Source organism: Gracilinanus agilis, chromosome X (genome assembly GCF_016433145.1).
Source record: "Gracilinanus agilis isolate LMUSP501 chromosome X, AgileGrace, whole genome shotgun sequence".
NCBI lineage: Eukaryota > Metazoa > Chordata > Mammalia > Didelphimorphia > Didelphidae > Gracilinanus > Gracilinanus agilis.
In genome coordinates, this window is record NC_058136.1 from 71,448,624 (window position 1) to 71,472,764 (window position 24,141).

The 24,141-nt window shown below is 46.7% G+C and overlaps 1 protein-coding gene across 1 annotated transcript in view; it reads left to right on the top strand.

Annotated features, from left to right (window-relative positions):
• The window catches only part of HAUS7 (HAUS augmin like complex subunit 7), a 29,622-nt gene extending 10,536 nt beyond the window's left edge, over window positions 1–19,086 (top strand). Inside the window, exons 3-12 of the mRNA XM_044682909.1 lie at window positions 1,253–1,368; window positions 7,706–7,773; window positions 10,133–10,194; window positions 10,831–10,925; window positions 11,673–11,834; window positions 13,437–13,524; window positions 13,684–13,749; window positions 14,370–14,573; window positions 15,755–15,869; window positions 18,881–19,086. Of these exons, the coding sequence (XP_044538844.1) occupies window positions 1,253–1,368; window positions 7,706–7,773; window positions 10,133–10,194; window positions 10,831–10,925; window positions 11,673–11,834; window positions 13,437–13,524; window positions 13,684–13,749; window positions 14,370–14,573; window positions 15,755–15,869; window positions 18,881–18,963 (1,059 nt within the window). The 3' untranslated portion in view covers window positions 18,964–19,086. The remainder of the gene's footprint in view (window positions 1–1,252; window positions 1,369–7,705; window positions 7,774–10,132; window positions 10,195–10,830; window positions 10,926–11,672; window positions 11,835–13,436; window positions 13,525–13,683; window positions 13,750–14,369; window positions 14,574–15,754; window positions 15,870–18,880) is intronic.
• Window positions 19,087–24,141: the final 5,055 nt, after the last annotated feature.

Here is a 24,141-nt window from a genome sequence, read left to right on the forward strand (position 1 = left end):
TCCGCTGCTGCAGAGCGGGGGAGGGGGACGGGCTGCTGCGGGTTGATATGGTGAGGGGGACGAGGATGACATGGTTATGTGGAGGCTAGGGGAGGGTCTGTTGCTGCTGGTCGTGGGGTGTAGAAGGGAAGGAAGGATCCCTTGCTGCAGAACACAACGTGGGGGGAGGGCGGGGCAGGAGGGTCCGCTGCTGCAGAGGGAAGATGGGAGGGGTCCTCCGCTGTTGCAGAGCATGGGGACACAGAGACCCAGACTGAAGCTAAGGCTGAGGCCCAGGAAAGGGCAGTGGCAGAGCTGCCTTTGAATCGCGCGCTTGGGCCCTTCTGGGCCTGCCCCATCCCTCTCCTCCTCAGTGAGCCGCTCCCTGCAGGCCCCCATCTTACCCCCCCCAGTCCCAGTCCCAGTCCCAGTCCGCTAGCCTCTCCAATCCATCCTTCCACACCATCACAGTGCATGGTGGGAAGGTTTGCTTTGCACCTTCTTTCTGCCATACAGCTCCCACTCTCAGGCCACTGCCCAGCTCAGGAAGCTTTAGGGGCTCCCTAGTACCTTGATCATCAGATAGAGCACAGTAACTCCCAATCCATCCTTCAGGACACTCTCCTCTGACCACAAAACCGCCTCTCCAGCCTGATCTCCTTTCACACACCCTGGGCTCCATTGAAACTGGTCCACTTGGCCTCACACAAACATATCTGTGCCTCTGCCCATATGTTCTTCCAGCCCCCAGCAGTAATTCCAACTCACTCTTTTGTGTGACTTTAAGAGTTTACAAAACTCAGGGATGCCCTAAGCATCCTTCCAAGGCTCCTTTCTGGAAGCCTCTGCTCACTGCAGCCAGAAATGAGCTCTTATTCCCTTAAACCCTTTTAATTCTTTATTGACCTTCTGTCAGAGCGAAACATTTCATGTTTTATATACTCTGAGATCAGGGATGTTTTCAAATTTTAACTTTTTATTTATATCTTTTTATCCCCTGCCATCTCTAATGGCATACCTCTCAGGTAATAGCAAATTAAGGTTAAATGAATGAGGTAGATTTCAGGCAAACATAAGCCTTTTTAATCAATCCCCCCTGGATCATTAGAGAGACCATCACTGAAAGTGGTCGTGCAGAACCTGGATGACTGATTTTTAGAAATATACCATAGGTGGACTTAAGTAGGGGTGGGAAGCTGGGCTAGATATATGGCCTCTTAAGAGCTCTTCCAGTCTGTAATATCTAAAAATCTATCTGATTTTTTTCCCTCAGGACATAGACTGCCCCTTCCTTGAGGGTTTTTATATTACCGGACCAAAGACAATAAAAGAGTTCCTGTGTACTCCCTCAATTTACCGTTTGGGTATTCTGGAATGGTTGTTCATAAGGTAATGCCCCTGCCTCCTCTTCTCTCCTGAGCAACTTCATTCTTCCTCTTACAGAGAAGGTGCTAATCACATTTTAAAGCAGCTTTTAGCAATGAGGGCTCCAAATTATCCTAAAAGCAATCAGTTAAAAAACCACCTGGCCCAGAGCCAGGTACAGAATGGCCACAGAACAAATCATTAAATCAACTAGTATTTATTACATGCCAAGCACCATATTAAGTGCTGGAGTTAGAAAGACAAAAATGAAAAGCTCCCTGTTCACAAGGGACTAAAATTCCACTGGAAAACAGGTACATGTATAATGTGTATAGGCAGCTAGGTGGCACAGTGTTGATGCACTGGAGTCAAGAGGACTCTTCTTCCTGAGTTCAAAAATAGTTTCAGATACTTCCTAGCTGTGTGTGACCCTGGGCCAGCCATTTAACTCTGCTTGCTTCCATGTCCTCCTCTGTAAAATGAGCTGAAGAAGAAAATGGCAAACCCTTCCAGAGTCTTTGCCAAGAAAATTCCAAATGGGGTTACTAAGAGTCAGACACAACTGAAAAAGACACCACTACTCTGTGTGTGTATTTATTTCTTTATTATATATTTATACATATAAACACCCACATATATTTGCATATACATTCTCAGAAAGAAAAGGGAGCTGGGTAAGGAGGACTCTTTAAGACTTGGAGGTATCAGCATATGAAAGACGTCATATAAAGTGTGATTTAAGTTGAGTCTTGAATTAAGTAAAGGGAGATGAAAGTATATTCTAGGCATGAAGAGTGATGTGCAAAGGTGTGGAGATGAGGTGGTTTGTGCACATAGAATAGCAAGAAGACCAATTGGAGTGCCCAAACTGCAACCCTCACACTACATGTGAGCCTCCTGCCTTATCCCAGACAGGGGAGGAAGGAAATGTGCCCATTGGGCTGCTGGGCAGAGGGGCGGGTTATGTGAGAAGTGTCTTCAGGAGCCTGTGGAGAGGGGGAAGGGAGTAGCCCCCCCCCTTCCCCCACATGTGTGCCATAGGTTTGCCAACACAGCTCTAGAGTGTAGGAAGGAGAATAGCAAATATATAATGGGACTAGTGAAGATGGGTTGGGGCCAGGATGTAAAGTCAAACTGGAGTTTAGATTTCATCTCTGAAGCAGCAGGGAACCACTGGAGTTTGTTGGAAAGGGGACTGTTCATTTTTTTTAAGCCCTTACTTTCTGTATTGGAAGCAATACTGTGTATTGGTTCCAAGGCAGAAGAGCAGTAAGGGCTGAGTAGTGGAGGTTAAGTGACTTGTCCAGAGTCACACAGCTAGGAAGTGTTTGAGGCCAGATTTGAACCTAGAACCTCTCATCTCTAGTCCTGACTCTTAATCCATTGAGCCACCTGGCTGCCCCTGGGACTGTTCATTTTGGAGGCTGTTGGCAGGGGGGTGGGGGAGTGGGTAGGGGGGTGGGGAGGTAGGTTGGAGAAGGGAGAGTCTTGAGGGAGACCCAAACCAGAGAGACCATTTTGGAGGCCTGGGCAGTACTATAGGCAAGAGGTGAGGAGGGTCTGAACCTTCATGAGTAATGAGAAAGGAGTGGATTCAACAATTCACAGGCAACAATAATTCATCATGTAGACTGTGGTTTGGGCTTGCAAAGTGATTTTCTTATAGCTACACTGTAGGGTAAGTAGTTAGAAGTATTATCCCCGTTTTACAGATGAGGAAACTGGGTTCTGAGCAGGATAATTGACTTATTCATGGCCCCTCAGGTCTTTGAGGCAGAGTAGATGCTGGGTCTCTTAAACCTGAGTACATCACTCTTTCTGTCATATTGTGCCATCTTCATGTAATGCCCCTCCCCTCAAAGAACCCACAAATACATTTTCCATTCCCCTCTACACAACTAAAGCTGCGCAAAGTGTTTGGGTGTTCAACTTGGCTCCTGCTTGTATTCATGAATAATTTGGGAGAGTCCTTAGAGTTGGGGAATGGCATAACTGGAAGTAGAAGGAAAGGGAGTCCTTAGAGATAAGCTTAGGCCAAACCCCTTCATTTCACAACTGGCAACACTAAGGTCTAGAGAGAGGGAACGACTTGTCCAGGCTCACAGGAATACTACTGGAACCTGGCGATCTAAGCTCATTTCCTTTTCTCTTTTTTTTAAACCTTTACCTTCTGCTTAGAATTGATACTACTACTACTAGATATCAGTTCTAGGGCAAAAAAACTGTTAGAGCTAGGCAATTGACTTGCCCAGGATCATAGCTAGGAAGTTTCTAAGGCCAGTTTTGACCCCAGGACCTCTTGTCTCTAGGCCTGGTCCTGCCCTCTCCAGCCCCGATTTTTAAAAACTATACCAGTCTTTCCTGTTCTAGTTTGTTCTGATCTCTATAATACACATTAAAAGAGACTAAGGAAGACCTTTGCTATATTGGATTGATGCTCTCTGGGAAGACATTTGATGGGTAACCACTTGTCAGAGTGTTTTGGCAAGTATTCCTTTGGGATCGGTTGGTTGAGGCAGCCACTGATTTCTCTGCCAGCTCTGAGCTTTTGGGACATGGGACAAGAAGTGAACAACAAGGGGCACCTGGGTGGCTCAGTGAATTGAGAGCCAGGCATGGAGATGGGGGTGGGGAGCCTGGGTTCAAATGTGGCCTTAGACACTTCCTATCTGTGTGACTGGGCAAATCACTCAACCCCACTTGCCTAGCCCTTGCTGCTCTTCTACCTTGTAACTGTTGATTCTAAGACAAAAGGTAAGGGATTAAAAAATAAGACTATTGCTAAGTAGGACAGCTAGGTGGCTCAGTGGATAGAGAGCAGGCATGGATATGGGGGTGGGAAGCCTGAGTTCAAATGTGTCCTCAGACACTTCCTAGCTGTGTGACCCTGGACAAGTCACTTCACCCCCATTGCCTAGCCCTTACCATTCTTATGCCTTGGAACTGAATCTTAGTATTGATTCTAAGACAGAAGATAAAGGTTTTTTTCAAAAATAGAAGTGCCCAGCCTGAGGAGGTGCCCAGTGGCAGGATTGCCCACAGTGGAGATGGAGTGACCCTGTCGCAGTTTTTAACCAGGCTTTTGCCATCTCAGAATGTGGGAAAGGAGATGTTTTTAGAGGTAAACCAAGTCATACAGAGTCCAGGAACATCAAAGGACATTCATTAATCCGCTTCATTCTGCATAAAACCATACAAGATAAAGTACTATGTGTTGATCAAACTTGCCCAGTTTTCAGGGTTTTGAAAGCATTTCTCCCCCTACTGCAAAATTCCCTGAAACTTGTGTGCCTCCCTGTTGCAAATTGCCCAGGAACCCGGTGTCGGTGCAGTCCCAGTACGGGAAGCCTTTCCCAGGTAGACAGCTGGTTTGGGGGCCCTTCTGGGAAGGCAGTAAGTAGTCCTTGCTGCAGGGAGCAGAAGCGCCTGGTCAGGATTCCCTGTTTTGTACAACTGACGGCCATATGGATTCCTGCTGCTCCTTGAGAGCCCTGCCTTTTTTTTGGAAGACCTTGGGCATTGTTGATTGATTCTTTTCTTGGTTCTCTGCCCATCCAATAAAGTAGACTTTGATTAACTACTTCTCCAAATAAGGTCATTTGGGTTTTTGTTTGGGGGTGCTGGAATGGTTTTGTTTGTTTTTAAAGAAAGCAAGCCTATGTGTATTCTCCATTCTGTTTGTGCCTTCTAATTGGGAATGTTTCCTTAGCAACCAAGACTAGGCATAAGTGTGCGCAGCTGTTGAACAAAGCAGTGTTCATAACATTTTAAATGACAGGCTGCCTCCCCCCCTCCATTTGCGGATAATGATTGGATTAATAAGTCACAGGTTGTACAATTGAGGTGTGGAAAATGGACATTTAATTACCTGCCTCAGCCCTCGGGGACCTGATGTCTGGGGCGGTGCCTTTTGTGTCCGAGGCCCAGAGTGGCTTTGGTTCCTGTGGCTTTAGCTTGGGGAGTTTGGGCATCTTGGCCTTCCCAAATGCTACCTTGCCCTGTTGGGGAAGTGTCGCGTTTTTGTTGGGAACAATTTCTGAGCAGGAGATTCTGGAGGGATTTGGTTAATTCCCTTCTCCTCTTTGAGCCTTGGACTCGACCTGTGTAAAATGTGGGGAGCGGCACACCAGAGAAATTTGGTGATTCATGAAAAAGGGTGGAAGTGCCACCTCCTTCCTCCGCACTAAAAGACCTTTAAGTAAGGCTCTTACTGTGCGCGTGTTCATGTCCAGAAACGCAGCTGTGGACAATTGATTGAATCTTGGCCTTCTGAGCCTGAGAACCGCCAAGAAGCAAATGACTTAAGCTGCTCCTTGCTTCCGATAATGCTTCCTCTCAGGGACACCCAGCAGTAAGTCGCTGTCAGTTATTCTCACAGGGTGGGAATCTGGCTATCCCGGAGGGAGCACAAAGCAGTTGGCCCCGAGGGTGGGTGCCTGATGTGGTGGGGGGGCTTTGCTCAAATTCCATGGGTCGGAGCTGATCCTACCTTGAAGATGCCCTGGGTCACAAGAGAGGCGATGCACATGAGGATTATGCACCGTCCATTTTGGAGAGAGGTCAGGGCCTTTGGCACAACCATGCATGGCAGGAGGGATGAGTAGGTGAGGTGTGCCATGTGGCCAGGTGTATATCAGGTGACATGGAACCACCTGATTGGCAAAAAGTAGGGACCGCTTGTGCTCAGGTGGCAGATTGTTTCCTGCTGGGTCCTTTACTTCCACCAACTGTGGTTATATATAGCCTTAAGGTTCAACTGAGGGATGGTGTTTGGCACATTTTACCTGAGTTAGGATTGCATGAAGATATAATATGACCATTATTTTTATTTTTACTTAAACCTCTCTTGGTTCCAAGGCAGAAGAGTGGTAAAGGCCAGGCAATGGGTGTTAAGGGTCACACAGCTAGGAAGTGTCTGAGGCCACATTTGAACCCAGGACCCCTTGTCTCCAGGCCTGGCTTTCAATCCACTGAGGCACCTAGCTGCCCCAGTATAATACTATTTTGATAACTGACATATGTTTATGAGAACTGATTATATACTTCAGTTATCAAAATAACTTTTTATTGAGGCAGTATACTCTTCAAGTAAGCCAGAGAGGAGGCTTTCCAAGGCGAGATTGGAACTCGTGGCCTCTCCTGAATGTCGCTATCCCATTCTTGCCACTACATCATGTCGCCAAAGCACCAAGTTATTATTTACTGTTATAAATGCTTTAGATTCATTAAAGTAAGAGCTTTTCGGAGCAAGGTTTAAGTGAAGATACCTATCTAGGTCCAATGAATAAAAATGGCTTTCTCCTGCCTAGCACAGTTTAGAAAACATTTTGATGTCTGTTATTTAATTTGGCTCCCCCACCCCCACCCCAAACAATCCCATGATGTAAGTGAGGATGGAATCGGGCCCATTTGAAAGATGAGGAGACTAAGATTCAGAGAGGTTACAGGATGATGCTAGTAATAAGTGAAAGAGTTGAGATGCCAGCCTGCATCCTCTGAATTCTACAACAGGATTTTTTTGTTTTTGTTTTTTTGCCGTACCACAATTCCTCTTACAATAATACTTCTATGTATGGTAAAGACAGCATGGCCTCTGGTGGTGGGCTTGCAGTTAGGAAAACTGCTTCAAATCTAGTCAGGAGAACCTGCTCTTCTTCTGTCTTAGAACTGATACCAAGACAGACAGCAAGGATTTTTGTTTTCAAACCCTCATCTTCTATCTTGGAATCAATACCGTGCATTGTTTCTAAGGCACAAGAGTGGTAAGGGCTAAGCAATGGCTAGGAAGTGTCCGAGGTCACATTTGAACCCATGATCTTCCGTTTCTAGGCCTGGCTCTCAATCCACTGAGCCACCCTGCCCCTGTAACAGTAATTTTTTTAACCCATCACCTATGAGGGCCAGCTCTTTCCCACATGCCCTAGCCTTTAATGAGGTAAAGGAATCAAATAAGCAAATATGATGCTTTTGTGCTGTGTCTCCTGCCAGGCCCTAATTCTGCCATCTATGGCCTTTCTCTCCCTGCCTTTTTTTAACCCTTACTTAGAATCAATACTGTGTAAGGCAGAAGGGCTAGTCAATGGAGGTTAAGTGACTTGCCCAGGGTCACCCAGCTAGGAAACATCTGAGGTTAGAATTGAACCCAGGACCTCCTATCTCTAGGCCTGGCTATCCACTGAGTCACCTAGCTTCCCACCATATCCTTCCTCTCAACCTAGCTAGCTTAACTTATATTCAAGATAGAGATTTTCTATGTATTTTAGAGATAGAAAACGAAGCCAAGCCTGAAAGGAACCATGAAACTCATTGTCCCTTGTAAGCTATAACATCATGTCACTGACAGTTTGTTCTTTCCCTTTAGACTGTATCCTCCTTTTGGGGATTCCATTGCAACTGTGCCGGACCCTGAGGCTAAAGAGAAAATACGAGGTATAACTGCATTATGTCAGGGGCTTCATTGGGTATTATAGCCCGGAAAACTCTGAACTTAGCCAAAGTCTGCTTTTGTTAAGCAGACATACTTAATTGCTTCTCTTGGTAGCAAGACTTTATTTCCATCTGAGCAACTTGAAAGTCTGCGAATGTTTATACAGCTTCCTAGAATTAGGCTTAGCATGAGAGGCTCGGAAAGGTTGGACCGAGAGTCGGGTAAGGCTCACCTTCTTGGCCGGGCCAGAGCTAACCCAGAGGCTTGGGGAGACTTTTTTCATGATGCTGGTAGGTGAGAGTCAGACATTATTTGTCCCTTCCCAGTACAGTCTGTGTGGGCGTACACTTCTGTCTGCATACAGATGTTACTTGTGGGATTCCTGAGAACCAACACTGGAGTCAAGGTCTCCCAGAGATTTCTCCCTAACCTCCTGTTTGCTTTCTGTTTTTGGCAGAAATTGTTCTCAGCCCAATTATGAACGTAAGGAAAATTTGAGCAAAGTCTCAGCCCCTTAAGACAGTGAATAACTTTTCCATTTCAAAGTGGATTGAAGACTTGAGGCCCCATCTGAAACCAGATGGAATTTAAGAGGGAAAATGGAGTGTTGCCCCAAGTTTGTCCCCGTTCGGTGCCACGGCTAATGAAGCAGATCGGGACGCCACCCCAGTCTCCTCAGTTTGCCCTCTTCACAGCCAACACCATGACAAAGTCAGTTGTTAGGAAGGCAGCCTCGCTTGCCAAGGTGACCAAAAGGAGAGGGTCTCCCATGCCCAGCTCTCTTTGTACACGTACCTATTGGATGCACACAGAATTGGCTGTAGTCTAACTGATGATTACAAAGGGAGAAAACATGAATTTGTTTTTCCTTTTCATAAGAGTGATCTTAGTTTCCCCTTGCATTCGTAAATCAAACCACAGAGTGTTAACCAGAAAGGCCCTAAGAAGTCATCAAGTCCAACCCCGCCCCCATTTTACAGAGGCAGGAATTGAAGGTCAGAGGAGGAATTGGGGTCCATGGTTTGGTACCTAAAATCCTCTGCTCCCCGTATGTAAATATTGCATCAAGCTTGGTCCTTATTGATCTGATTTCCACTTTCTTTTCTCAATGACCAGGAAACTCTTTCCCCTTCTTTTTTTCTCTTCTCCATTTTGAAGAAAATGAAGAAAAGCATTGTTCTTTTCAAAAAGTTTAAGACTCTGGGAGTCGAGCAGCTGAGATAGCTTTTTTTTGCCTCCTTTTGCCCCAAGTAGACATTCCACAATTGGTGTCAGGGTTGAATGTCTCTTATTAACATCGAATCTCTGGTTTGGAACAGTTACTAAGCACTATAGAAATGCTAGCTGTTGTTATTTTCATACCCATAGCCCATGACCGGGTAGTTGCACAGATAAATGTTTCTAGCCATAAACCTGACTCCTCCAAGACTAAGGAATGACCTGACTGATTATTTGTACTGATTTTCTCCAGGTAACATGGACCATCCCAGGCTGGATCTCGTTCCATTGTAAAATCTCTTCACCCACCACCACTACTACCACCCTCAGCCCCAGATAAAGCTAATCCTTTTCTTTCCAGATCTCACACCTATATCTTCTAAACTCACTTTGACATGCATCTTGTCTTTGCTTAGAACTATAGCATGTTTGTCCCCAAAGGGATCTTTGAGGTGTGTTCAGTCAAGCAGCATCATGATATTTAGACTGGAAGAAACTGCAAAAACCATCTGATCCAAGTGTCTCATTTTATGCATGAGGTCCTCAGAGGGCAAGCAACTTTTCGTCCTACAGAGGTGGGATTGGAACCCAGCCCTTCTGATTCAAAACTTTGGGTTCTTCCCATGATTGGGAAGTTCTTTACTTCCTCTTAGGATCTCAGAATGTTAGGACCCATAGAGGTCACCTCTCTTAACCCCTCATTCTATAGATGAGGCACCTCAGACTCATAGAGGAAAAGAGACTAGCTTGAGCTCACACAGTGAATCTGAGGCTTAGTTAAGTGCAGGCTAGAATTAGAACTCAGACCTTCCAAGCTATCCTCACATCCTCTCTGCTTGTCCTCATCTTTCCTAGATTTTCCTCCTTGTGACTCTTGTGCCTCATTTTCTCTGGTCTGTGCTTTTTCCTGTAGCTACCTGAATGCCAGCGTGCTTGTCAGCCCTGATTCAGCTTCTGCTCTCACAAAAGGAAGCCCCCCTGTCCATACATTGGGCACAGCTGAGAGGCTGTATGAGCACGGCAGTGTTCAGAAAGGGGCTACTAAATCCCCTCCATAGCTAAGCTTTGGGACATGAGGAGGCCCAGAACTGTCTTCTCTTCCAAGTTCTCTTTGTAGTAACCAAGTCCTTCTGATCTTGACAGAACTGACCAAACTTGGCAATGAACTGATGCTGTGTGGGCCAAATGACCAGGATCTCATTAAGGTGAGAGAGAGGACCCATTCATTCCTCCCTCCCTCCCTCCTTCCATTCACCAACCCTTTGTTAAGACCCTGTTGTGCTCCTAGTGGGGAGAGGGCCATAGAGGTGAGATGAGGCAGTGGCCCTACACTCGGGCTGTGTGTGTGCTGACATGCATGCACGCAGTCCAGGGGTCATTACTGTACCTGCACGACATACCAAGTGAATGAGGGAGGAGCTGCACCCTCCAGTTCTCTGAGGTTAGAGGGGAGAAAGTCATTTGCCAAAGGGGGCATCAGGGAGGCTGCTTTGGACTTGATCTTTACTGCATGAGCTGAGAGGCTCTTGCCATGGTGGGGGCAGTGGGAAGGAAGACTGCTGCCTTGTGCTGGGGGGAGGGGGCAGGTGGCAGTGGGAGCGGAGAGAAGGGGACAGTTGTTGGGGATGTGCCAGAGCTGGTGACTGGGAAGGAGAGGTGACCTACGGAGAGGTCCCACCAAGGTCCCAAGTGTGGGAACAGAGTGAGTGGTGGCTCCCATGACAGAACAAGGCCCGGAGGAAGAGCGAGTTTTGAATTTCAGCTTTGCACATGCTGTGATCAGAGACTCTCTCCTTACTGGGCTACACCTTGGAGACCCAACCAAACTTTCCTTTTTCCAGGGCTGTACTGAGGTGGAGGATCAACTTTGTTTCTTTAATAAGTTAATTGATCTGGTCACCAATCTGGGCCCTGAATATGCCAGCAGTTTCTCCAGGTAAAAAGCCCGGGCTGCTCCCCTGGGAGGTCCCGTACTGGCAGGGGGATGGCGAGGAGATGGGGGAAGAAGATAGATTCTCTGCCATTATTCGGGTTCTGTTCTCATAGGCTTAGATGTGGAGACTCTCCCAGTTGGAAAGGCCTGTAGAGGGCATCCAGTAAACTTCCTCCAATGTAGGAGTCCAGGGCTGACTTCAGGGCAACCCTCTTTGGTCACATCAAGGCTCAGAGGTGACTGAAACTATTGAGCAACCACTGTGTGCCTAGCCCTGTGCTAGTTGGTCTGGGGGAGACAAAGCTTTTGAAGCCTTGGTGCCCCCGGTTTCAAAGAGTGAACAATCTCATCGTTAGAGACAAAACCTCTTCATGAGAAATGAAGTAGCAGTATGGGAGGACGGAAGAAAGAGTAGAGAAACTGCTGCTGGGCAGTGTGGGATTCCTTGTTCCCTGAGTGGTCCAGCCAGGAAAGCTCTTGGGGCTTGGAGGAAGACTCTGTAACTGGGCCAGAATGGTTGGAAATGCTTGGGGGTCCAATGGGATCTGGATCTGCGGGGCTGGAGAGGAAGGGGCCAGGCCCCCAAGGGCCCCTGGGAAGCTGTGATTTTGAATCAAGGCGTTTCATCCATGAGGCCAAGGATTGTCCCTCACACTCGGGTAAGGCCAAAGCCTGGTATGGGGAAGGGCATGACTCCCATTACCCCACTTCTGACTATGGGGAACTCCCTGTGATTTCTAATGTGTACAGTGTGGAGGAGAACTTCCAGAGCTTACTGAAGGACAACAAAATGCTCCTTAAGAAGGTATTTGATCCAAGTTTCCGCAAGGAGGTCCTAGATCCTAAGTTGAACCCCTTGCCGGCGGACACGGACGCGTCCCGTCGTCGCACAAAGGAGGACCTTCACAGAACGTACGTGTTTGGGGGATTGGGAAAAGAACCATTGGCCAGAGCCCTAGAGTGACCTGCAGGTCCAAGCTGCAGTTAATTGGTGCCATTCTCCGCCTCCTTTTTGGCAAAGCCTCATCCCGAGAGGTAGCGTGGAAAGAATTCTAGCCCCTTCCCTTCCCAGCAGATGGCTTCTGGACTCCAACTCGACCGAAAATGAAGTCCACTGAAATGGAACTCCCTTCCCTCCTCTCGCATTCTTAAATTTCTCTTCCTCCTTATCCATCCTCACTTTCCTCCTGTGCTTTGTATTATGAAAAGCCTTCCAGAAATGGGCCTACCCTGCAAGAATATTTGCCCCTAGACCAAGGGCAGGCCCAGTGGGTAGTATACTGGGCCCGGTTTGGGCTTGGGGCCACTAATACCTTCAGAATTGATGCCATGGCCATGGTGGGTTGTGAATCCCTGGTAAGTTCCAGGAGCTACAGTAGGCTAGCCTATGGTAAGGCTGAGCAGGGGCCAAGACCCGGGACCAGGGGGTAGTAGAGGGCAGAGATTTTCCTTCTGAGCTCTTGATAAAAATCCTGTCCAGCTCTTGGGCGTTTGAGAGACCTGGTACCTGCTCACCCCCACTAGCGTGAGCGCGTGCCAAGAAGCCAGAGGGAGCCTGCCCACTGCAGAGTGGCAAGACTCCATTTGCCCCTGGGCTGTCTTTGCTATGTTGAAAGGAGACCCACTCTAATGCAGATGGCTGGTGCCTCTTGTGCATTCAAGTTTACAAAGCACAGGCTCCTTGGGTACTGATTATTTACATTTTACAGATGAGGAAACTGAGGCTGAAACCGAGGAAGTGACTAGGTCAGTGTCCCGTGCTAGTTAAGTGGCGGAGCCAGTCCTAGGGACCATCTTGCTGATGCTTGTTAAGCTAGCAAGGCCATATTTCCAGGGCCTGGCATGTAGGTAGTGTTTGTGGATTGAATGGAGGTGGCTCCTTCCACAACATTTGGGAGCCTGCAACATCCTTGGTCTTGGGAGAAATGAGATGGTTCTCCCTTTGCAGGGCTTGAAACCTGCCCCAAGCCTAAGGCTTTTGTACATACAGGGGATCAGTCCCTCAAAGCCCCCTCCTTCACTGAGGCAAAGCCCCTCTCTGGAGGCCATCCTGCCCTCAAGGCTTCAGGTTGTCCTTCTGAGACTTAAGAAGGAACAGGAGGTTTTCTTGCCATGCTCCTTCCCCCATTCTCTCACTCCCAACACCACTTATTTGTCCCCTACTTGATATCCATCCTAACCTGATTTCACCAGGAGACAAACATTTGGGAAAGGCCAGGCGTACAGGATGCCTGGCTCCCGCTCCCTCCCTGGGGACCCTTCTCCCCAAAACCTGGCCCCCACTGTACCAAATGGTGAGCCCCTCAGAGAAGGTTATCGTTCTTCCCTGGTATGTATTCTGCTTCCCCGATGGAGATCTGCTCCCCATCCTGTCCTGAGGACTTGTTCATTCCTGCCCCTGCGGTCCCTGGATGCCCCGTCACTCACCTGAGATGTCTGCCACGTCCTCAGCCCCAGCTGTTGGTCCGTGGCGAGGAGGATGCTCAGGAAACTGATGTTTGTTTCTCCTCCAAGGGCAATGGAGTCCAAGAAGTCCAAAGTGGAAGAGCTTTCTGACAAACTGACCAAGCTGACTGAAATGCTGCAGACACACAAGGAAGAGGTGAGACAGTGAGCAGTAGAGGAAGCAGACAGCTGGGGTACTGAGTGCTCTGCCAAGTGTTTCCCCCCACCCTAGGAATGTGGGATGACAGGCCCGAATTTGGAGAAGATGAGGGACTATAATAATAGAGCTTACACGGCTGGGTCTTTTCTTTTCAAGGTCTTCAGTCAGAAGGATGGTGTCAACAGACTGTTTTGGCCAAATCCTGTTAGACCCATTGTGCAGGTGAGTAAACTGAGTCTAGGGGAGGTAGATGGATGGTCCCTTACAAACCAGCACAGGGTTATGCCTTGCTCTGCCTTCCATAAGGAATGCTCCTTTTCAGAGCTTGGGAGAGAACCCCCTTCCTGAAAATTTCTTCAGGCCTTGGGTGCAAGGCACTGGGGCTATGGAGACAAGCACAAAAGGTCAGGTCCTGCCCTCAGGGAGCTTACGGTCTGCTGAAGGAAATCCTGCACTGGTCTCCGGCCTCCAGAGTAAATGGAGTTCATGTAGCCATCGCCATGTTTGCTTGCGGACCATGCGTGTTCCTTAGCTTCATTCCATTTCATGGTGGGAAGTGGGTTAGTTTTGGCCCCCTCTCAAGCATCGAGGGCAGACCTTGTTGGACATTCTTCTTCACAGTTCCGGTGCTGCATCACCATGTCCTTTGGGATCCCCAATAGCAGCTAGCACAGCCCTCATCTACTGGAAAGTGTTTGGTCCCTTCTCATTCATGAGTCCCTGCCCATTTCTTACACAAAGGGTCAGGTTGCTCAACCCGTGCCACCCACTGGATCAGGGCGGCCGAGGCAGTAGAAAGCCCCCACAGTGAAGTTCCTGGTGTCTTGCTTTTGACTTTGCAGAGTTCTTCTCACCATGGGAAAATGTCCCGCCAAGGCAATGGCCCCTTGGGCTTGATTCTTTCGGATTTCCATCAGCTGGTCACTGCATTTATACATGTTTTTGAGAATGAGCTTCAGGACCACTGCCATCGCCCAGCACCCCACATCAGTCCATGCGGTCTGCTCTTTCAATCAGTATACGAAACTCTGACCCTCTTCTTCCAGGTAAGCTTGTTTAGGGACTCGTGCCCAGAGATCGTTGTTCAGAATTGGGCCTTGTCATTAGGTCCTTTAGACAGTTGCCTCCATGGAGTCATGGAGATGCTCTTAGGGCTGATACAGGAGCGCCCCCTTCCCTATTTGGCCACAGTATATTCCTTTTTTTTTAACCCATAACCTTCCATCTTGGAAGCAGAAGAGTGTTAAAAGCTAGGCAATTAGAGGTTAAGTGACTTGTCCAGGATCACACAACCAGAAAGTGTCCAAGGTCAAATTTGAACCTGGGACTTTCAATTCCAGGTCTAGCTCTCTATCCACTGAGCCACCTCGCTGTTGCCTCCCCTCCACCCCCAATATGTTCTAAACCAGAATTTTTTAAGCAGGTCCTGTAGAATCTTGGCAGGGATTCCACCTCTCTGACAGAGTTGCATGTTTGTGAGTAATTTGTGGCAGTATCCTGGTAAATGTTTAAATTGGCTCTTTGAGGAGAAAAGTGTATATTCAACACTTGTAAGTTTAGTCCTCAGTATTAACATTTTCTTCATCACTTAAGTCTAAACATTCAACAAAATAATAAATCAAACTCTGGTGTGTAGTGTTTGTTGATTTCAGAGGTATAAATGCTTACACTGAAAATTTAACAATCAGGGGTAGCAGACAAAGATCCAGGCCTGGAAATGGGAGGTCCTGGTTTCAGATTAGCTCTGTGACCCTGGGCAAGTCACTCATCCTCAGTTGCCAACTCTTACCATTTTGCTTTGGATCTGATACTTGGTAATGATTCCAAGACAGAAGTTAATGGTTTAAAAAGAAAGAAAATTTAACAATCAGCTCTGTGAGCAGTTGAGCTGTGTCCAGAAACACAAAAACACAGCTCTCAAATTCTTTTGGAAGCTTTAGGAGACTGTTGGGACCTGAGGGGGAGGACAATGTTGGGGTGTTGTGACACATTGCAGGCATTTAGAACTTTATCAGGAAATGTGCAAATAAGGAGGGTGCCCTCCTTGGGACATTCTGGAACTGCTGTGTGGCAGGTTTGTAGTAGAGGAACAAACCTCTGGTGTTAAGTGACTGAACATGGGTGATGAGTTGGGGTTTGTCTCAGTGGATGGGATATGACACAGGGTAGGGCATTTTCAGTAGACATTCCCAGAAGGAAGGCCTCTGTTTCTCTGCTTCCATCATAGGAGCTGAAAGCTGTCAATGAAGTCACGAATACTTCTCAGGAAGTGGAGACTAAAGCAGAGAAACCACGTCGGGAGAAAGCCTATTTGGGTGGAGACACCTGCATGGTGACCTTGGGTATGCAGCCTCACTTAGTTCCCCAAACCAGGGACAGGCCAGACTGCACCATCTGGCCTCTCCTACTTGGAAAGAGAATTAGGAACTTCTTCATAATGGGCCATAGCTTGACAATCCATTTGGCTTGCCATTCCTTTCTTAACAGAAACAATAATTTAAAAAAAGACAATAGCTATAATTTATGTAAGATTTGCCAAGCACTTTGACACTGTTATTTCACTTGATTCTCTTAACCCTGCAAGAGTCACACTGTTGGTTCCTGGGAAAGTCTTATATCAGTGCCACTAAGGAAGGGCTCTGGTGGTCACTCCAGAATGAATAGTCAGTCTTCTAGACTACAGGTTCCATGAAAGCAGGACTCATTTTCCAAAGAACCTAGCACTCTGTAGAGATGCTTACTAAAAGTGTGTTGAACAAATGCTCAAGGACCTGGGAACTAGAAGAGGCCCATCTGGCTTTCTGGGACATGGCCACTCTAAAAGGTCTACAGCCTTTGTTTGCAGAGAAGGCCTTGAATGACTAGCCATTTAGGTCCCTTGCTTCTGCAGAGCAGGTTAGAGAGGGCAAACCTTGCATCAGTCCCCAGGATGGGGCTTTTTCCAAGAGGAGGAACGGAGGGAGGGAAGGAGGATGGAAGAGGGGTCTGTGAGGGGAAATTGGACTGATTTCCAATTCTTCCTGACTCAGTGGATGCACAATGTGGCTTCATTATTTTGTCTGAAGTAGATTCTTGAATATCAGGCATTGCCAGAGACTCGTGGAGGCTAGAATGCATTCTAAAGCCAAATGCCAGTGACTTCTTGGGTAATTCACACTTCTGGTAGTAGCCATGGCCTCTGCTGCCCTGCATTGTTGCAGCTGGTTGGGAGATGACTCTTCAGAGGCTCATCCTGGCACTGGGAAGCCTCCTCAATGGGCTAGATTGGGGCACGGGCCAAGTCCCTTTCCTTCTCAGGGCTCTGGTTTTCCCATCTCGAATATCCTTTTGTTTCAAAGGTAAGCAGCCACTTTGGGGCTAGGTTGTCCTGATGGCCAATCATGGCACAGAAGCAATACCCTGAAGCGAGGGTCCCCAGTGGGAAGGAAGCATCCTAGCCCCCAGCATGGCCATTTCCCAGCAAGGTGACATCCGGCATATGTCTGTGCCTCTCTGAGCCCCCATTGAGTCATGTAGACAAAGAAGGGGCTGGAGCAAATCCCTTCCAGCTCTGGAATTCTCTGGCCTCTGAGCAAAGTGCTTCAGAAACCTTTGAGGTCTAGACAGTGGGGAATGGTTACCATCTGGGGCAGGGGGCTGTGGGTGCCTTATTATTCATTGTGGTGGGTCTTTTGCTGGGTGCTGGGAATGCCCACATTTCCCAGTGCCATCATGGAGTTTTACGAGGGTGGGATGGGAGCGAGGGGGTGTCCAACATGTTCTTGAACACTTGATTCTTTTAAGGTAGGTGGTATTAGCATTCGAGGAGAGACCAAGGGAAGCCTGGTGAAGGGAGAGGGAGGCAGAGTGGGAGAGGGTGTGGAAGGAGTGGGGAAAGGCTGGCCTCGAGACTGAGCACCTGAGCTAAAACCTGAAGGGAGGACAAGGAAGTCTTAAAGGCTGAGGCGAAGGGGAGAGGGAAGGCGGGGATGGAGGAAGGCAGACAGCCTGGCCAGCCGTCTAGAGATCAGAGATGGGCTGTTGAATTCACAGGACAAGTATTTCATCTGATTCGGCTGGAACACACAACGTGTGAAGGGCAGCCCTGGGAAAGGGACCCGGAAGGGTAGGAAGGAGCAGATTAGAGAAGGCCTCAAATGCCTGGCTCTCTCCTTTGTCTTGGGGCCAAAAAGGAGCCACCGAAGGATTTTGAGCAGGGGAGTGTCATGGCCAGAACTGTGCATTAGGAGGATTCTTTGGACAGTCTAGCGATCCAGAGATTGGGAAAGGCAAAGACTGGAGGCAGTGATATCCCTTGAGACCCTACGTCAGTAGTCCGGGCAAGAGGCCGTCCCAAGGCCCAGGAGCTGCCATCTAGTACCTGTGTCCTTCCTCCTTGTGGGATGAGTGAGAAGCCATGAGGGCCTGAACTATAGTGGATGGAGAATAGGGAAGGCATACAAGAGACAGAGTAGGGTTGGAATTGACAGGATGGGGAGAAGGAAGAGTCCAAGGTTGGACCAAAGTGGCTGGGAGGATAGTGGTGCTCTGAGCAGCAAAGGGTGAGTTTGGAGAATGGGTGGGTTTAGGGAGGAAGAGGAGGGGCATTCAGCTTTGAACTTGGTGAGTTTGAGATGCCAGTAGGAGGGAGGAGAAAGAGTGGGCCTGAACGGGTCGGTTTTGGAGTCGGTCCCCTGCATAGAGAGAAGCGAACCCATAGAGGAGGGAATGAGCTCCCTGAGAGGATGAGCAGTGAGAAAGAAGAGAAGAGGGGCTGGAATGGAACTCCTCCTGCTCCCCAATTGGGGGAGGACAATGAGCCAGTGAAGGTGTTGGGGAGTGGTCAGAGAGGTAGAGTATAAAAGTGCCAAATCGTGGAAACCTGACAAGGAGAGATACTGGCCCGGAGTGGGGAGTGTCAGCTCAGTGGCAAGTGTTAGAGCAGTTTGCAGGAGGATAAGGACCTGAGAAAGTTCCTTAGAATAATGAAGAGGTCCTTATTGACCTGTAGAGAGAACAGGCTCAGGAGAATGGTGGGTCTGGGAGCCAGATTGCAGAAGTTTCAACAGTGAATGGGGGATTAGGAAGTACCAAAGGTCATTTTTTCTCAAAATTCAGCAGAGGCTGGCATGGGAAGAGAGCTTGAACAGATGTTAGGGCCCTTGGGAAAGCTGGTTTTCTTTGTTTGGGGTTTAGTTTCTCAGGATGGGCAGCTGCGAGTATGCTTTTAGGCATTGGGGAGAAAGAGTCCATCTTGGAGCAATTGGGAGGTAATGATTGATAAGACAAGTTCCTGATAGAAAGAAAGGAGTTTCCTAAGAATCACGTCCTCATTCAACTTCTTGCTTTTCTTCTCTTTCCCCCTCACCCCTAGTGGAAAAAATGAAGGAGTTAAAACGGATTTATGAAATTTTCCAAGACAATCCTCACACAGCTGGCAGTATGGACGGAAGTTAAATGTCCATTCCACAGTTCCCCAGCTACTTGGGACTTGGCTGTGTCATGTTGGGGAAGAAGACTTTCTAAAACAAAAACAAAAAAAAATGAAGAAAAATAAAGTGAAAAAGTAATTTGCTTCAACCTGCATTCCGACTCAATCAGTTCTTTCTCTGGAGGTGGATAGTAATTTTAGTCATGAGTTCTTTGGAATTGTCTTGGATCATTATATTGCTGAGAATAGTGGAGTGTTTCACTGTTGATCATCGTACCTTATTGCTGTTACTGTATACAATGTTCTCATGGTTCTACTCTCTTCACTTTGCATCAGTTCATGTAAGTCTTTCCAGGTTGTCCTGTAATCATTCTGTTCCTCATTTCTTATAGCACAATAATATTCCATTCCAGTTATATACCACAACGTGTTCAGCCATTCCCCAGTTGATGAACATCCCCTTAATTTCCAATTCTTTCCCACTACAAAAAGAGCTGCTATAAACATTTTTGTATAAAAAGGTCCCTTTCCTTTAGTCTCTTTGAGATACAGACCAAATAGTGATATTACTGGATCAAAGGGTACGCACAGTTTTATAGCCCTTTGGACACAGTTCCAAATTGCTCCCTAGAATGGTTAGATCAGTTCACAACTCCACCAACAGTGCATTAGTGCTCCAATTTTCCTACATCTCCAGCATTTATGCTTTTCCTTTTCTGTCATATTAGCCAACCTGATAGGTATAAAGAAGTACCTCAGTGAGTTTCTTTAATTTGCATTTCTCTAATCAGTAGTGATTTAGACCATTTTTTCCATGACTACAGATCACTTCAATTTCTTCTTCTGAAAACTGCTTATTCATATTCTCCAGCCATTTATTAATTGGGGAATGACTTGCATTCTTAAAATTTTGCCTCAGTTCTCTTTATATTTGAGAAATGGGGGCTTTTATCAGAGATACTTGGCTGCAAAATAATTTTCCTCCACCTTCCTGCTTTCCTTCTATTCTTGGTTGCATTGGTTTTGTTTGTGCAAACCTTTTTAATTTAATATAATCAAAATTATCCATTTTAGATCTCATAATGCCCTCTATCTCTTATCTGGTCACAAATTCTTCCCTTATCCATAGACCTGTCAGGTAAACTATTCCATGCATCCTTAATTTGCTTATGGTAGCACTCCTTGTCTAAGTCATGTACCCATTTTGACCTTTTCTTGGTATAGGGTGTGAGATGTTGGACTGTACCTAGTTTCTGCCATCCAGTTTTCCTAGCAGTTTTTGTCAAAGAGTGAATTCCTGGCCCCAAAGCTTGGATCATTGGGTTTATGAAACACTAGATTACTGTGGTCATTTACTACTGTGTATTGTGTACCTAATCTATTCCACGAATCCACCACTCTCTCTTGGCCACTACCAGGTTGCTTTGATGATGACTGCTTTATGGTACACTTTGAGATCTGGTAGGCTAAGCCACCTTCCTTCACATTTTCAAAAGTTAATTTTCTTGATATTCTTGACTTTTTGTTCTTCCAGATGAATTTTGTTATTACTTTTTTCAGCTCTTTAAAATAATTTTTGGTAGTTTGATATGGCACTGAATAAGTAGATTAATTTAGGTCGAATCATCATTTTTATCATATTGACTCATCTAACCAGGAGCACTTAACATTTTTCCAGTTGTTCACATCTGACTTTATTTGTGCAAAAAGTGTTTTCTAATTGTGTTCATATAGTTCCTGAGTTTGTCCTGGCAGGTAGACTCCCAGGTATTTCATTAAGAATTTTTGCATCAGTATTCATTAGGGAACTTGTCTTTACTCTTCCTGGTTTAGGTATCTGCACCATATTTGTGTTGTAAAAGAATTTGGTAGGACTCCTTTACCTATTTTCCCAAATACTTTATACAGTATTGGAATTAATCAGCCTTTCCATGTTTGATAAATTCATTTGTGAATCCATCTGGTCCTAGGGATTTTTCTTAGGGAACTCTTTGATGCCTTGGTCAATTTTTCCTTTTTTTCTTTGATATAACATTTTATTTTTTCCCATTTACATGTAATAACAATTTTTAACATTTGTTAAAATGTTAGGGGTAGGAGGGAACTTAATGTTGGCTTTGCTGGTGTGGCATGCATTAGACTGCTACCACCTCACCCCAGTGGAACAGACCCTGCCAAAGTTCCAAGTTGTCTTAAGTTGGAAAGTTGCCTCACTTCATCCCTTTGTTGTTTCTGCCACTCCAGAATTTGTTTTGAAGCATTATTTTTGGCATATATCGTTTGGAGGGGAAAATCGTTTGGAGAGTTATGGGATTCCCTGCCTCTACCATCTTGGCTTCTCTGGCTCTTGAACTTTTAAAACTACCTTTTGCTTTTTCAAAAATAGTATTTGTTTTTTGTTAATATGAACTTGACAAGGGGTAGCTAGGTGGCTCCATGGATATAAAGCCAGGCCTGGAGATGGGAGATCTTGGGTTCAAATCTGCTCTTGGATACTTCCTAGCTGTGTGACCCTGGGCAAGTCACTTAACCTCTAGTATTTAGCCCTTACTGCTCTTTTGCCTTGCAACCAATACTTAGTCTATATTCTAAGACAATAAGTAAGGGTTTTTTTTTGTTTTTAAATATAAACTTGATAAACACCAACAAGGGACAAACAGAAAAAGAGGATTGTACACGAAACCACAAATCTAATTATGTTAGCCTTACTTTTTAAGATCTATATAATGAAATTACCACGTTAATTTCAAGGTGGTCTTGCTTATCTTTGTCTCCTTCTGAATTGCATTCTATCTTCATGTCCACATTTTTTAAAGTATTGGTTCCAAGGCAGAAGAGCAATAAGGGCGAAGCAATTGGAGTTAAATGACTTGCCCAGGGTCACACAGCTAAAAAGTATCTGAGGCCAGATTTGAAGCCAGGACCTCCCGTCTCTAGGCCTGGCTCTCAATCCACTGAAGCACCTAATAGCCCCCTCATGTCCACATTTAAGAAAAAAGAAATCTAAGACCCTTTTTTCTTTTGTTTCTAATCTTTTTTTGGTCAGAGCCCCCTCTTCCCTCCAGCTAAAAAAACCCAAACCGAACAACACCACGACCTTATCCCAAGGCAAAAAACCAAATCTACATATCGGTTGGTTCTGTATGTCCAACAGTGTCACTCTTGTTCTGCACTGTGCTTCTGCCACCTCCCTATCAGGAAGTGGGCAGCCTGCTTTATCACCTGTCACCTGCAGTTATAGTTAGTCATTGCATTCATTGGATGTCTTACATTTTTCCAAGTGGTTCTTCTTTACAGGATTAATTGTTGTCTGAATTGTTCTCATTCTGCTCACTTCCCTCTGCATCATTTCATGCAAGTCTTCCTAAGCTTTTCTGAGTCCATCCCTTTCCTAATTTCGGATGGCACGATAATATTCCACTAGATTCACATCTCGTAATTTGTTCAGCCATTCCCCAGTTGGTGAGCACTACCATTGTTCCCGATTCCTTCCTACAGCGCAAAAGGACTGCTGTCTGTGTGTTTTTACATGTGAGTCTTTCTTGGATCTCTTTGGTGTTTCCTCTTTGTATTTGTATTACAGTCTCATGCCTTTTGGGCCATAGTTCCAAAGTGTTTTCCAGAGTGGCCTGAAACTCTGCCCTTCCTTCAATGTGACCTTAGCGTGCCCAAGGATCTTCATCTTCCTTTACTGTCATGGTTGCCATTCTGGTCCTCTCGCTATTCCGGGAAGCTGTCGCCCCCTCCTAATGCAGCCCAAAACTGCGTGAGCTTTTCTAGTTTCCTTGTTGTTCTATTGCTCGTGTATGTTGCAGCCCATTAAGCTCCCGACCCTTTCATCACAACTAGCCATTCCTCTCCCACTTCTATACTGGTGGCGTTTACTCTCGGTACTATTTTATTTCACCTCATTAGATCCAGCCCAGTGATCTGGCCCTTTTGCATCCTGATTCTGTCACCCGTCCAGCACGTGTTAACCATCCCTCTCAGACTAATAGCACTTGGAAATGTGAGGCAGCCACAATCCCGTGGATAGAGTGCTGGGCCTAAAATCAGGAAGACCCGAGTTCAAATGGGCCTCAGACACGTCCTGGCTGTGTGACTCTGGGCAAGTCTCTTAACCTTCGTCTGCCTCTGTTTCCCCAGCTGTAAAGTGGGGACAGCATGAACCCCTACCTCCAGGGTCATTGCGAGGATAAAACGCTTTTCTAACCCTCCGTCTGTGTCATCACTCAGGCCACTGATAGGAGTGTTAAACGGTACGAGGCCAGGCACGGAGCCCTGGGATATTCCACCAGAGACTTCCGGCCATGTTGACACTAAGCCATTACGGGTTACTCCCCGAGTCCAGCCATTCAGCCCATTCTGAACGGGTCTGACGGTGTTCTCATCTGGTCTGCTCCTCTCCAGCTTCTCCTCCAGCTCAGGACGAGGAAGCGTAGCGGAAGCTTGGCTAAAAATTTCCGGCAGGCTCGATTCCCGTCACCTGCTAGTTTATGAATCCTGCCGGAAAAGGAAATGCGGTTATTCTAGTATGACTCGTTCGGCATGAAGCCGTATCCACTCCTCATAATCTCTACTTCTCTGGCTTTTTCTGAAATGAATTTCTATTGACGTTTTGTTTCTTACCTCACCATAGTCTTTTCCAAGTCCCTTTCCTCCCTGTCCCAGAGAGCCATCCCATATGGTAAATGGTATTTAAAAAAACCCTTCCCTTCCATCTTAGAGCCAGTCCTGTGTATTGGCTCCAAGGCAGAAGAGGCTAGGCAAAGGGGGTGAAGTGACTTGCCCAGGGTCACACAGCTGGGAAGTGTCTGAGGGCAGATTGGAACCCAAGACCTCCTGGAGCTAGGCCTGCCTCTCAATCCACTCAGCTGCCCCCCGGTAAATAGTATTTTTATAGAGAGGCCCCACAGATATATGTCCCTCATCCGAGCTATGTGACTTGAATTCTTTAAAGGAAGCTAAATGTTCTTTTACTTGTGTTGGGTATCAGCTCCCAGATAGGAGCAGCTGGGGAAGTAGCACTGTCTCACCCCCTCCCTTCGTGCCAGCTGGGCTAAGTTTCCTTTAAAAGACGTTGAGACGGGCCTCTGGTCTCTGCCGCCCCAGAGGAGCCAAGGCTCCGCCTGTCGATAGCACATCCTCGTCCCCTGAGAATAAAGCAGCCACGACTCCTCCAGGGGTCCTTTGGGGTCCTCCAG